The 15,053-nt window shown below is 42.7% G+C and overlaps 1 protein-coding gene across 5 annotated transcripts in view; it reads left to right on the forward strand.

Moving 5' to 3' along the window:
- The window catches only part of SGIP1 (SH3GL interacting endocytic adaptor 1), a 1,273,000-nt gene that overhangs the window by 620,788 nt on the left and 637,159 nt on the right, over positions 1-15,053 (forward strand). For all 5 annotated transcript variants that reach the window (XM_086953766.1, XM_086953786.1, XM_086953772.1 and 2 more), the window contains exon 8: positions 9,770-9,821. In XM_086953766.1, coding sequence (XP_086809892.1) covers positions 9,770-9,821 — 52 coding nt within the window. The remainder of the gene's footprint in view (positions 1-9,769; positions 9,822-15,053) is intronic.

A 15,053-nucleotide genomic window follows, 5' to 3' on the forward strand; every position in this document is an offset into this window, starting at 1 on the left:
ACTACCTGCCCAGTGGACTTTAATCATAGAGGTCATTATCAGCGAGCGATTGTCAACAAAAGCTGGGATGATGGCCTGCAAGCAGCAGCAGACCCCCAGTGTCCTGACTTCTGGTTAGCTGCCAACACTCCAAACCAGGAAGTGTTGGCAGCCATCTTAAAAAACCGAGTTACAAGAAAAAAGGAATTAAAAAAACAAGAAAAGGGGGCAGGGTAGAAACACCCTGACCCTCTAGGCCTGCTCAGGGGGGCCCACAGGCTCAAAAAAGCATTTTTATTTTATTAAACAAAATCGGCAGAATTCGTGCTGGGTGTTTGAATCCTGCTGAGAAAATTAAAAAACTGAAGCGCTGTCGTCCGTTATCTTTCTGCACTTCTCTTGCCTCTTTCTGCACCTCAGTTGCCTCTTTTTGCATCTCACTTGCCTCTTGCTGCACGTCACTTGCCTCTTTCTGTACCTTTTTTGCCTCTTTCTGCACGCCACTTGCCTCTTTCTGTACCTCTCTTGCCTCTTGCTGCACGTCTCTTGCCTCTTGCTGCACGTCTCTTGCCTCTTGCTGCACGTCTCTTGCCTCTTGCTGCACGTCTCTTGCCTCTTGCTGCACGTCTCTTGCCTCTTTCTGCACATCTCTTGCCTCTTGCTGCACGTCTCTTGCCTCTTTCTGCACGTCTCTTGCCTATTTCGGCACGTCTCTTGCTTCTCTCTGCACCCTTCTTCCCTTTTTTGCATCCCTCTTGCCTCTTTATGCTGTTCAATTGGCATTTTCTGCACCTCTCTTGACTCTTTATGCACCTCACTTGCCCCTTTCTGCACGTCTCTTGCTTCTTTCCGCACCTCTGTTGCTTTTTTCTCCACTGCTCTTCCTTCTTTCTGTACCCCTTCTGCCTCTTTGTGTACCTCTCTTGCTTCTTTCTGCACCTCTCCTACCTTTTTTTTGCACCCTTCTTGCCTCTTTTTGGACCTCTGTTGGTTCTTTCTGCACTGCGCTTGTTTCTTTATGCACATCACTTGCCTCTTTCTGTACTTCTCTTGCTTCTTTCTACACCTGTTGCTTCTTTCAGCAATTCTCTTTCCTCTTTCAGCACATCTCTTCCTTTTTTTCTGCAACCATTCCTGCCTCTTTGTTTACCTCTTGCCTCTTTGTGCTCCTCTCCTACCTCTATCTGCACCCCTCTTGCCTCTTTGTGCACCGCTGTTGATTCTTTCTGCACTGCTCTTGCTTCTTTCTGCACATCACTTGCCTCTTTCTGCACTTCTCCTGCTTTTTTCTACACCTCTGTTGCCTCTTTCAGCAATTCTCTTGCCTTTTCTACACTTCTCTTCCTTCTTTCTGCACCCCTCCTGACTTTGTTACTCTGTTGCCTCTTTGTGCACCTCTCATACCTTTTTCTGCACCTCTCTTGCCTCTTTATGCACCCCTGAGTTAGATGTAGTTTGGTTCGGTTAAAAAACTTTATTCGATTCAAACAGAGAATCATAAAAGTATACATTTTAAATTACAAAACATGATTACAATTTTAATTTTAAAATGAACCATCTAAAATTACATATTAAGAAAATTAAAACATAAGTTGATATATTCCACAAGTCATTTATCAGGATGAAACATACAGACAATAGAACCCGTACTGATCACCTTAAGTCAGCAAGTGTTATTTCACAGAATATTTATAATTGAATGGCCATCATACAGCAGCAAGTAAATACAAGTTCCCACAACGATGTACAGGTCTAAGGCAGAGTTAGCCATACCGTTTCCTAATCAGGAGTGACACTCGTATAAAGTCTAACATGGCGCAACATACTCCAGAAGATGATAATGCTAACAAGTAGTCATAACCTTCTTTATAATTACATGGTTGCCGCCCCTTGAAAATGGGCTTAATAAATCTGGTCCTTGGTTCCTTATATAAAGAACAAAAGAGGACAACATGTATGGTACTCTGACTAACTTTGTTATTACAAGGACACGGGGGCAGCCTCTCACACCAACCCCCTTGTTTAGGAAAGGCGAAAAGAAAGTGCAGAATGTTTAGCCTGAACCTTGTAAGATAAAACCGCCATTGCACATGGGTTGTAAAAGTTAAGTAGAACTGGTGCTGTAATTTAACCACACATCCTGTTGACCTGACCAAGGAAAATGTGTGTGACGATTTCCAGTAACTTGTTTTAATTTGGGCTTTAATGTCTCCCTGGATATTTTCAGGATTGTAATAAACATGACCCAGGCCTTTTTTATGTAACATGTCACTGACATATGACAACCAAGGGATCTGCTTTGCATTATCAAGGCTCTTGCAGTCTTGGAGAATATCTCTGGAAAGCTGGAGGTCCTCAGATAGCCATATTTTGCCCCATAATAATAAGGGCGAGAGGCGAATGATATCACTCACATAACTCATTCCCATTTCGTCATGACAAACTATTCGGTGAACCCGATGGAATTAATAATACACGCTTTAAGAATTTGTTTTCCATGACCTGTATCGTGGCAGGGCTTTCAGTCCCCCATACCCCTGCCCCATAGGTGGCCACAGACAGACATTTAGATCTATACAGGGTTTTTAGGTGTGCGACCGGTTTTTGACCTAGCTTACCACAAAAGCAGAACAGACCTTCTATGGAACGACTGGCACTCTGAACTCGAGCCTTCATTAGTGGGGCCCAGCTCAGTTTGTTATTAAAAAGGTTTCCCAGGTAATTAAAATTATCTACCTTTTCAATGGTGAAATTATTTACCATGAACTTCCTAGTTTTTGACCCTTTTGGACCACAGACCATTGCAAAAGATTTTGCAAAGTTTACCTTCAGATCCAGGTCCAGCATGAAGGTATTAAAGGCGTCAAGACAAATCTGCATACTATTTCCTGTAAGGGTCATTAATCGGCGTAAGAGAACATCGGGATACTCCTGCTATTTACCTTTGGGAAATCACAGCAATGGTCCAACAAGTACTTCTCCAGGCCATTTGTGTACACTAGGAACAAGAAAGGCGCCAAAATGCAGCCTTGTCGCACACCCTCGGTTGTGGGAATAGATTTTGTTTTTTCCCCCCCTGGTCCGAACCTTATGGCCACAGTTGTCGCTTCATGCAGTCTGCGAAGCAATGTAACTAAAGGTTCCTCAAAGCACATATCATCAATCATTTGCCAGAGCTTGCTTCTACAAACAGTGTCGAATGCACTTGAGAGGTCCATGAAGGCAAGGTGGATGGAGGAATTCCTTGCCTTCGTGTACTTGCCTATAATTAGTGCCAAATTCAGACACTGTTCGACCGTCCCCTTTCTTTTTCTGAACCCGTATTGGGAGTTCACGATAAGGCCCACCGAGTCTGCCCATGTTTCCAGTCTGGCCAAGATAACCCTTCCCAACAATTTGCATGATGCATCGATTAATAAAATAGGGCGATGGCATTGGGGGTCACACCTATCACCCTTCTTAAAAATCGGCACCACCACTGCCTCCTTCCATGATGCCGAGATACGGCCAATAACAGCTGCCCTAAACACATTCAATAACAATGGTGCCCATACATCGATATTATGCCTAAAGAAGTCTAGAGGTACTGCATCGGGACCAGGGGCTTTTAGTAATATGCCTTTCCTCAAGGCCTCCTCCACCTCTTGCAGTGTAAGCGAAGAGCTCAGAGACAGAGCTGTCTGTGAGGCCACCAGATCCCTAGAGTCCTCCGGCAGGCCCAGAGGTGGTATTACATTTGGGTTAAAAAAAAATCCAAAATGGGCTTCCCATGATTCACCAGTAATCTGCATCACTATATTATCTTTTCCATCGCTCGTAAAAAGGGGGCGATTAACTACTTCCCAGAAAAGCCTACTATCTTTTAGCTCCGAGGCCTTCTCTAGATCTTCCCATGCAAGGTTTTTTAAATCCTGCTTCCTTTTTCTAATGGCCTCTTTATAGGCCATTCTAGTCGTTCTTACCAACTCTTTATTCCTTGGTTTTTGTTTTAGTGCCATTTTTAGGGATTTATGCGATGCAGAGCACACGGCATCAAACCATCTGAAGCCCTTTGGTTTATTTTTCCCAATTTGTTTTTTGAGATGCTCGGCCACATGCCCACATAGAATTTCAAAATTCCCAATAACCTTTTCAGGGTTAGCTGTAGACGATAAACATGACTCAATTTCGGAGCTGTAAGTGTTTAAGATCTCTGCCTCTAAGCCCACAGCATCTATTTTCTCCCATTTCAAGATGACACCTTGGTTCCTGTTATATTTTATGGGTTGCTCCCAGACTGGATGTTTTACGATAACAGGACAACACAAGGATAACATTAGGGGGTTGTGATCACTTGCAGCATTTGCAATTACCTCAAGCTTGTCAACATAATGGAAATAGCCACTAGACACAATTGCGAAATCAATAATACTCATCGAACCTCTACTTCCCTGAAAGGTTGGTATTGGGGATGAATTAGGGGCAACCCAAGGCTCCACTATGCATAGATCATTTAAAACAATGATGTTATTTAGTGCATCCCCCTGGGGTGTATGCTTAAAATGTATCAGGGGTTGTTCATGTAAGTCCTCCAAACCGCACACATTTGAGCCACCATATTTACACAATGAACAATTGAAATCCCCGACCCTTATAATGAAAAGTAGAGGCCGGTCACAACGTGCCTTAGATATTGCTTCCTCCAAGCTCGTAATTATGGATATCTCATTATCGTCACAGATATTGTGATACCAGTTGACCAGTAACAGCGGTTCAGGGAACAGATTTTCCAACAAAAGCAGTTGGTACCATGGGGTGTCAACTATCTTAGAAGTTACCAGATTATTCAATTTAAGAGAAATTGCTGTCATTATCCCGCCCTTTGCCCTCCCCGCTGGTGATGGCACCACCAGGACGTTAAATGGTTGAAAGCCATTAATGTCCTGGACCGTTCGGCTCCGTGTCTCCTGAAAACACAGGATATTATGGCCGCCCACGTAATCCAACCAAGCCTCATCCTCTAATCTACCAGCAAGACCAGCGATATTCCATGAGATCAGGCAAAGCCTTGGTTCCCATAAATTATCAACCACAGGTTCTGGTCGTGTTGCCAAATCTTGCCTTTGGATGGGTAAATTTGGCTCACATTCTGAAATAACAGGGACCTCTGATTCTAGGGGGTTAGTAATCTGTGCTTCACAGGCTGAGACATCCTCCACAAAGGTATTGTGACATCTTTCATCCCCCTTCTCCCTCAAGCTCAACTCTCCTATGGGGAAAACATTTTCCTTTCGGCTAACTGATGGTCAGTCCAGCCCCTCCATTCCCACAAGTGGATCAAAGCGGTTTCTTAGGGGAATATTACTTGGCATCCACCCTAGATATTCCTCTCCCTGAATTCTTAGTCTTGGGTCATTGTAGGGTGGTTGCAGAAAACTGTTATTATTACATGGCGGCCCCCTAAAGTAACCATCACCCTGGTACCTCATTCCAGGGTGATTTTGGGTCGGCCATGCAACAACATTTCTGTGTCCACCCAGGATGTCTTTCACTCTGAAATCTTAACCCAGAATTGTTTTGATATAGGTTCGGAGGAACATGATTCAGATTAGGGTAAAAGTATTCCAAACCTATACATTGAATATCCCCCAATCTGGCGAACCTTGGTTTACGGCAAATCATATCTTTTACCCAGCTGTCCCTAAAATTAATCAGGATACAATCCCCTCTAGGTCTTTCTCACTTGGCCCCACCCAGGGGACCCTTCGCACACTAAGTATTTTCGTTTTAGAAGCAGGGGGAAGTGGCCTATCATTATTAAGCCAGAATGTTACTTTATTTATGAGGTCCTGATTTGATTCCGATTTGTTTGGCACAACTGCTGGGACTCCTGTCAGGATTGCCATAAAAGGGGCAGAGTCTGGTGGCAAGTTTACGCAAAATTGTTTTTTTAAAGGAGCTCTTTCACTAGAGACTGTCACTCCCTGCGATGGAGTTGGCTTGGGCCCAGAAGTGGGTAGATGTAGTTGTAATCCCCCTGTTCTATTATGTACTAGGGTCTTACAGGAGAGGTCATGCCAATCACCGGGGTACCCCAACCCACAGTGTACCCTAGTGTATGTTGGCGTTTTCACTGTATTCGAAGTGTCTTTCAGCATAGCACTGGCTAAGGGCCTGGTTAGTCAGTTACCACCAGTACCAGTCAGCAAACAGTTTGGGGCACAGGATGACTTTTGCAACAAGGCCTCTTTCTCCACCTCTGTAGGTTCTTTCTGCATAGTTCTTGCTTCTTTCTGCAACTTGTTTTGTCTTTTTGGACTTCTATTGTCTCTTTCTGCATTTCTCTTGCCGTGTGAGGCTCTTGCCACCTTTTTTGTTGAAGAGGTGGAGAACATTTATACGGCCTTCACGCACACCGCTATGAGTCCTGACCATGTGCCGGGACCACCTCCGACTCATACTCTGGCTGCTTTCCCGCTGGCCTCCCTGGAGGAGCTATAGTCTCTATATAACAAGATCAAATCCGGCTACCCTTCTGATCCCCTTAAACCTGACCAGTTCATGAGAACGCTACATGTGCTTTTGTCACCTTTGTGCCAGTTGATTAATAAATCCGTGTCCAGTGCAATCGTTCCCAGGACTTGGAAGCAAGCCAGGGGGGGTTCCTCATCTGAAGAAACCTTCCCTGGACGCGGCCAAACTGGAAAACTATCGCCCGATCTCTCTTCTCTTGTGGATCACCAAGATCACTGCGACCCTTATTAGGTCTATCCTTATGAGATTTTTGGAATTGAACACCTGCCTGGAGATTTCACAGAATGGTTTTCGCTCAGGCCGCAGCAGGGATTCTGCTCTCCTGGCTGTCATTGAGCATCTTAGGCTTGCTCTAGAGGAGGGACGTACGACGGCTCTGATTCTTTTAGACCTCAGTGCCGCCTATGATACTGTCTCATCAGATCCTGTTGCGCAGGCTGGAGGAGGCAGGTGTTGTGAGCTTGGCCTTGGCTTGGTTTGCTTCCTTTATTTCCAACAGGACCTTCCAGGTTGTGGCCCCTCCATTCGCCGCCACGCTCCATGCCAACAAACAAAGGGTTCTTCAGAGCTCTGCTTTAAGGCCAGCTCTTTTTAACCTTCATGTTCAACCTCTGGGGGTCCTGGCAAGGAGCAGAGGGCTTACCATTGTATCATATGCTGATGATACACAGCTGGTAGTCGCTCTTTCGGACGACTCAGTGGGAGCAGCAATAAAGTTTCAGGACGATCTTATGGTTGTCGCTGAGTGGATGGCTGCCAACTGTCTCCAACTGATCTCTAGTAAGTGAGAGGTTCTGCTGGTGGGAAAGGATCAAGAGCTGGTGGGAAAGGATCAAGAGCTGTTGGGGGAACGGAGGTGGCAGGCCATATTGGGTTGTGCACCGACCCCAAAGCAGGTGGTGAAAGATCTTGGTGTCTGGGTTGATTCGGCCCTCAGCTTTTGGTTTCAAGCCAAGAAAGTTGCAGGGCCTGCTTTGGCATACTACGGGGGCTCAAACAACTGCTTGGGTTTTTTGACCCGTCCATCAGGCAAATGATTATTCAGGCCTCCATTCTATCCAGACTGGACTATGCCAATGCACTTTATTTAGGGTAAATAAGACCGAAACCCTGAGACTACAGCGATTTCAAAACACTGCTGCTAGAACCCTTTTGGGTTTCCCTAGAACCTGCCCCACCTCTAGTGCAATAAATCGCCGACACTGGCTGCCTGTTGCCAGCTGAGTGTAGCCAGCATTCGTGCCTTGAACAACTACATGGCCTTTCGTAGGGCCATCAAAACTCATCTTTTTCCCTCCCTCCAAGTGCCACCTTCTGGTTACCAGCCCCTATGTTCTGCTTCAGCGCTGGGATGCCTCTTTACTAAGGCAGCTGTGCGCTATACAAACATGCTAATATAACATCATTGATGACCTCATCCTCGTTATAATCTGATGCACCTCCTCATATAACTTTTGATACATCCACTCTAAAATACAGACTACCATTTTCGAAACCATAGACACACCAATACCAGTTACTACATACCCACTCATTGATTCCTAGGGCTACACACACATCTACTCATTCACCCATACAGTCACTCATACATGCCTTCACTCAATACGACACTATCACATGTACTCATATACCTAAACAGACACACACCGCCACTCATCCATTGTTACTCACATACCTAGTCAGTCATGCAAAAAGTCCATCACACTCCCATTTACTCACCTATACAGTTATACACATACCACCTCATGTATTCATAGATATACTAACACATACTTACACTCTTATACAATCACTAATACAAGCACCCTCTCATCCATACAGCCACTCTCATAATCACTCTCTCACATATAGTCATTTATATACTCCAACACTCACCTATTTTGCCTTTTACATATGTAGTTACTTACACTTGTACCAGTGAGACATTTGTTCACTCACCAACACACCCATGCACACACTCACCAACGCACCCATACAGTCCATCACAGATGCACACATACACCCAGTGAATCACCCACTCACACATCTTTGCATAGTCTCACATCCCCACCCATGCTTACAGACACTCGGGCACCCATACAGATACTCAGACAACCAATAATTAACCCATATAGACACTCATTTAGCTACTCGCCAACCCATGCAACCGCTTACACAGCAACTGACAGACTGATTCAGACAGATTTTTTGGCTGGGTGATTTGCCTATTTAGGTAAACATATGAGTTTTATCCACAATTGTGGAGTCTCATTAGGAAGCCGTGTATACTTCCATATACACTGCATGTTCCCTTCGTATATCCTGGCTCTTTACACACACATGACACTTAAGTAATAAATATATTCACACACTCGCACTGTCCCTTCACATTCCTCACACCCAGCACTTAGATAAGGATACAACCTGTGTTTCATGGAGAACAGTGAAACGCTGGGCATATGTTCTGATATTACTTATAGCGGGAGCACTATTTAGGCGCTACACTAGTTGATAAGAACATATGATACAAATGTTCTAAAGCATGTAAATGACAGCATAATGCTGTTATGGGACAAACCGACATCCATATTATTGCAATTATTACGATGTGACATAGTGGCACATTATAATGCTAGACAAGATGACGGTAATTTTTGCATTTGTGCCGCGATTGGTGTCTGTGTAAATGTATTTTGAAATTTACTGTCAGGATCACACTGTAATAATAATAACGTGTATTCCGCCTACAATGTCCATATTGCTGCTGTCTCTTTCATAATTTGTTCGGTCGTGCTGCAATTAATGTTTCTAAAAACGTATTTTGCAATTTATTGACAGCATTATTGAAGAACTATGCCCATGCGTATTCTGCTCACAATACTCGAAATGCCATTGCCGCTTCGTAAATTGTTTGGCTATATGTCCTGATTCATGAAATCTCGGTTATGGCTATTTATGCTATGTTTTAATTTATTCACCGATTAATTTTAGTTTTGCAATGATTCATGTTGAATCTGATACAAAGTGCAAGATGCAGCATGCAGTTGTCCCCAGCCCGGTCACCTGAAACCCCTCAAAGAAAATGCTTGCTCTGCTTAGCTTTTAATGTCTTTCTTAGGCCTGGCACACGTTAAAGATGTTTAAATTAAATACAGAAATATTCACTCTGTTACATATTTGAAATGTGCCATATTACTAAAGAGAGGGAATATATTCATTCATACCTCTCGTAGATCTGTTTGTGACTTCAACATCTTACCTATATAGTGCATTCTAAAATGTATGTTTTATGGAATAGGTGAAGAAATTGCAAGGCCCAGACGTGCAACACCACCTATTGAGGTTGAAAAGTGAGTATCAAAAACACATTCCTTCCTACATGTTTGCACGTGAATGCTTGACCTGCCTGAATACAGTATAAATACTTCATTGTTTTAGATTTGTGTTTGATAGCTAAGGGCCGCACAGTGCAGCATGCAGAAAAAGTGTCTCTGCAGAACTGCTTGGGTTTTAGGCTTTATTCCCACTGAGTGCTCATAAATTATCTGCCGGTTCAATTGGTGGTCTTATTTAGGCCACACTCGATGTTTATTGAGATTACTACAAATTATAACTCTGCTTATGTGCATGTCTGAAAACAGTAATCCTGATACCTGCTATTCTAGTAGTTTTGCAGTATCGGTCCTATTTAAATCTATTTTAGTTGAGGAAATAACACTCAAGTCAATTGGTAGCCTTCAATGTGGCAGTTCAATTTCAAGTTCAAGTTCAGGTTTTTGTATAGCGCACTGCTCACCCAGAGGGTCTCAAGGCGCTTGGGAAAGGGGTTCATTATTTGTCGAATAGCCAGGTTTTAAGTTCTTTTGTGAAGGAGATGTGGTTTTGAGTAAGGCGGAGATGAGTGGGGAGTGAGTTCCAGGTTTTGGCAGCAAGGAAGGAGAAGGATCTGACACGCATGGTGGATTTTCTGATGCGCGGGACAGTGGCGCGGGCTTGACTGGACGATCTTAGTTGGCGGGTGGGCTTGTAGAAGGATAGTCGAGTGTTGAGGCATTCGAGGCTTAGATTGTAGAGGGCCTTGTGTGCGTGGGTGAGAAGGCCGAATGTAATTCTTTTGTTGACGGGAAGCCAGTGGAGGTCTTTTAGGTGTCCAGTTATGTGATCTTGGCGAGGCATGTCTAATATGAGTCTCGCTGATGCATTTTGGATGCGTTGGAGTTTTTTCCGTAATTTTGCTGAGATTCCGGCGTAAAGTGTGTTACCGTAATCCAGTCGACTCGTGACCAGTGCGTGAGTGACAGTCTTTCTTGTCTCGAGGGGGATCCAACGGAAGATCTTTTTGAGAATGCGAAGTACGTTGAAGCAGGAAGAGGAGACTGCGTTGGTTTGTCTGGACATCGAGAGGGAGGAGTCTAGGATGAAGCCAAGGTTGCGTGCGTGGTCTGTGGGTGTGGGTGCTGTGCCCAGAGCGGAGGGCCACCAAGAGTTGTCCAAGGTGGAGGGGGGGATCCTAGGATGAGCACCTCCGTTTTGTCTGAGTTGAGTTTTAGGCGGCTGTGTTTCATCCAATCGGCTACTTCTTTCATGACTTCGTGAAGATTTGTTTTGGCGGTGTTAGGGTCTTTGGTGAGGGAAAGGATAAGCTGGGTGTCGTCAGCGTATGAGATGATGTTGTGTTGACGCGCGATGGAGGCAAGTGGGCTCATGTAAACGTTGAAGAGGGTGGGACTGAGTGAAGATCCTTGTGATACGCCACAGATGACTTCAGTGGCTTCAGAGTTGTACGGGGGGAGTCGAACTCTTTGAGTTCTCCCAGCGAGGAATGAGGTGATCCAGTCCAAGGCTTTTCCTTTAAATGCCGATGTTGCTGAGGCGTTGTATCAGGGTGCTGTGGCAGACTGTGTCGAAAGCGGCGGAGAGGTCGAGTAGGATGAGGGCCACTGTTTCAACGTTGTCGAGTAGTGTTCGGATGTCGTCAGTTGCTGCAAACAGGGCGGTCTCGGTGCTGTGTTTGGCTCGAAACCCGGATTGAGATGGATCGAGGGATTTGTTGGTCTGAGGGCATGTTTCGTACCTAGTTAAAATCTTTTCGTTGATAAATTATTTAATTTCTTCAAATATTTTTTAGGGGAGTTTTTCGTCAATCAATAGATATTGATTTGTTTGACTCTAAAGCTTTTATAAAAATGTTAACCAGCAGTTTTACATTTATTTCACATAAAACGTTTTATTGTGTAATTGGATTTGGCTATAATACTTGTTTACACTTTATTCAAATAATTTCACTGTGATATCAATCATATCACGCACCAGGACATACATGTATTTTTGTTCCATAGCTATAAGCTGTTTCTTATAATCACTTCATTGTGACAGTTTTGGTGGATTTGAATAATCTTACCATTAAAATCAAAACTTTCAACTAGTTTTGTGTTCACTAAACTTAAGATTCAGTGTGCCAGCAGGCATACATTTTTCTTTTCATTTGGAAATTCCTATTCTTTTAATTTTAGATATGTGGACGTGGAGGGTTTTTTGTTCAAATCTACATTTTTTTAAGGGAAAGCATCAGCCATTTAATCCAGCATTAATAGCAAATACATTTTTGTTGCAAAATATTTTTCCTTAAGACCTCTCCCTCTCACAAGAACCATTAAAATAAAATGTGTTTTGCCCTGACACAATGGAGTATTTCTCAGACCTTCGTCTTCCTTGTTATGAGGAGACCCAGACTTACCAGTTATATCGGGCTTTTTTCCATTTCCTGGACGACCACTGGTTTTCAGGCCTCCTTACCATTACTGTTGTGGAGAGTGGAATGTGCATATTTTGCTTTCTACTCGTCTATCTTTTCTTTACCTCATTGTATGACTCTTAGGGTACCTGGTGCTTGCTCACATTACATTGGTGTTTTCACTCCTTTCTTGCCTGATTGTTATTATTATTTTTTATCCTATCCTGTTAATGGTTGTTGTGTTTTTTTTAGCGATTTTATCCCTGCAGATCACTCAGTGGAGCTGTTGTCTTTCTTTTAAATTTCTTGTTTTTTACAATAAGGATTTTATGCTAGATATCCTTAATTGGAACGCGGTCACTGATAATGGCGGTGCCTTCCTTTGGAATGTAGATATCTAAGGTGCTCATCCATTCAGATGTGATTTTGCAACTTACTGTTTATCATCCAAGACCAAACTGTGGGGAAAAAAATAGGTTCACGCCTTACAGCTGAACGTCCTGTAAGTAGAAAGTGATTCATACTTGCTGCGAAGTGGTAGTAGCGCTCAAAATTCTGATTGAACCTGTCATCTGGGGTCCCTTTGTAGCTTAAGTTTTTCAAAGTTTTGACACACCTCAATTTGGGACTTGCAGACGCCATTTTCACACTCAATGTGACACTCTCTCTTTTTACATGGCCCAACTCCTCCATCTAAAGTGTGTGCCTCTCTGAAGATCTGTAAACTCCTTTGTTCCTTGATGTGAAAATCATACTTTGACTGTACTATAAGCTTTGAAGGGACTGAACACCCACTTAGAGGTTTTGCACAATGTAAAGGTGTATGTAGATACAATTTAAAAGAATAGAAGTTAATGACGTGTAAGGTTTATCTTTAGTTTACATTGTCTATGTCTACAGTTCTGAAATGGAACTATTTCGGCATTCCTGTTGGCGATCGACCAAGTATATCCATGTAATTTATCATTCTGTCAATATTACAGTCCAGATATCCATGATGTACAGAAAGCCCAACAATTTATACTGGAAGGAAGGTGAAGGCGTTTACAATCCATTCATTGTAGAACCCCACAATGGTTCAAAGGGGCTAGCCCCTCCATGTCTGTCTTAGTCTTTGTTGAAGAACCACACTTCTGATGATCCATGTTATCTCATCCGTTTAAGTATTGGGCTTTATCAAAAATCTCATTTAATTGGATGTGCCCTAACGGTCATTCACTTTGCTGGACTGTTTTTTAATTGACGTTATGTACCTTTGATATGCAGTTTTCATTTTACTATATTTCCTATACCCATTACACTCTCTGCCCCAAAATCTGGCCTTAAACGTTCTCATTTGTCCGATGTATCTGTACCCTAAATATGACTCCTTTAAAATGTCTTGAAAACCATGAATACCAGTATACATCTTGGTGGTTCTCTCAAGTTGGTCACATTGTGAACTGTATGGAGACCTGTTTATCTTTTATGAAAAATAAAACTTTTACCATGGCTTTTTAAAGTAAAGAAATTACCTCCATAAATAACTTTGGTAAGTAACGGTGGGATTATTTTTTAAAAAGATCTAGCATACAACTTTTTCTTTGTGTTTCACATAATAGGTAGCAAGGAATATAACTCTTTCAAACTTTACACCACGTGCTCATTCCCTAAGTGGGACTGAAATTTATCAAAATCTTTCTAGTGTGCTAAAATGATTCGGATTTTCTCAAATGGGGATGATATGTTTGTTCTCTGGAAACTGCAAAGTAAACCACTCATAGGAGAAACGTACCATTTAAAGATACATATCCGAGTGCGCTCGAACTGTATTCAGGGACTGCTTCCACAGCTCAGAAGTAAATCATTCTGCTTTATCATTAGTTTACATGTTTGACCCTCTCGCCATCTTGGGTTTGGTTTATCTTTTATTCATCAATCTTTCTTACTTCCTTGTTTCTATTTCCTAAAGATTTACTGTTCTAGCTATACACGTTTTTTTCTGTTTAATACACATCCTTTTGGTATGCATTCGTGTTTGTTTATCTTTTAGTATCGAATCAAGTAAAGTTGATGTTAGAATATGTCATGGGTTGTTTTTATCCCATTTTAGCTTGTAATTTTCACGTTGGTGATTTTCTTTAAACAATTTATTTGCTGTTCTCAACGTTGAAAAATAAGGCTGCTTATTTTGTTGCAGGAGTAGGACCACTGCATCGTTTAATCAACCTCCATAAGCTACCCTTTTACCCAAGACCCCCAACAGCTGCTGCAGTCATTTATTAGAGCTAGAAATCTGTACGATGAACTTGGTCTACACAGAACCAACACCTTCCTTTTCTATATCTTGCACACATCTTTGAAATGTGTGGCCTAGTCCTTTTAGTCAGGAATCACATTGTTAGCTTTGCAGTAACCTGGTCTCCACCATCTTCGGTAAACAGTGCTTCGCTCCATGTCACAAAATGAGTTGTGATGATAGATGCTCTTGAAAACAAGGTGAAGAGTTAAAAAAAAATAGAATTTGTAGCAAGGTCAGACACACAACTGAGATCACATTTAAACATCTGGAGAAATGATTTGCAAACAAGCCTAACGCATCCTTTTGCACAGCATCAATTGTACTATAGCAACGAATTTGCTTCAGAGTGAGTGCCATGCTTTGGCGGTCATTCTTAGGCAATTTATGTACAGCTGATATTAAGCTATTTTACCTGTTCCAATCCGGGGCTTGTTGAGAATGTAGACACCTACCACCATGTGTCAGACACTCAAACTTTGTCGGTCGATTTTAATAAGGAATTTGCCTAAAGCAGACTTTCCTGATGAAGGACCAACATTGCGGTCTAAAATGCATTATCCCTTCACA

Source organism: Lissotriton vulgaris, chromosome 1_1 (assembly GCF_964263255.1).
Source record: "Lissotriton vulgaris chromosome 1_1, aLisVul1.2, whole genome shotgun sequence".
Lineage (NCBI taxonomy): Eukaryota > Metazoa > Chordata > Amphibia > Caudata > Salamandridae > Lissotriton > Lissotriton vulgaris.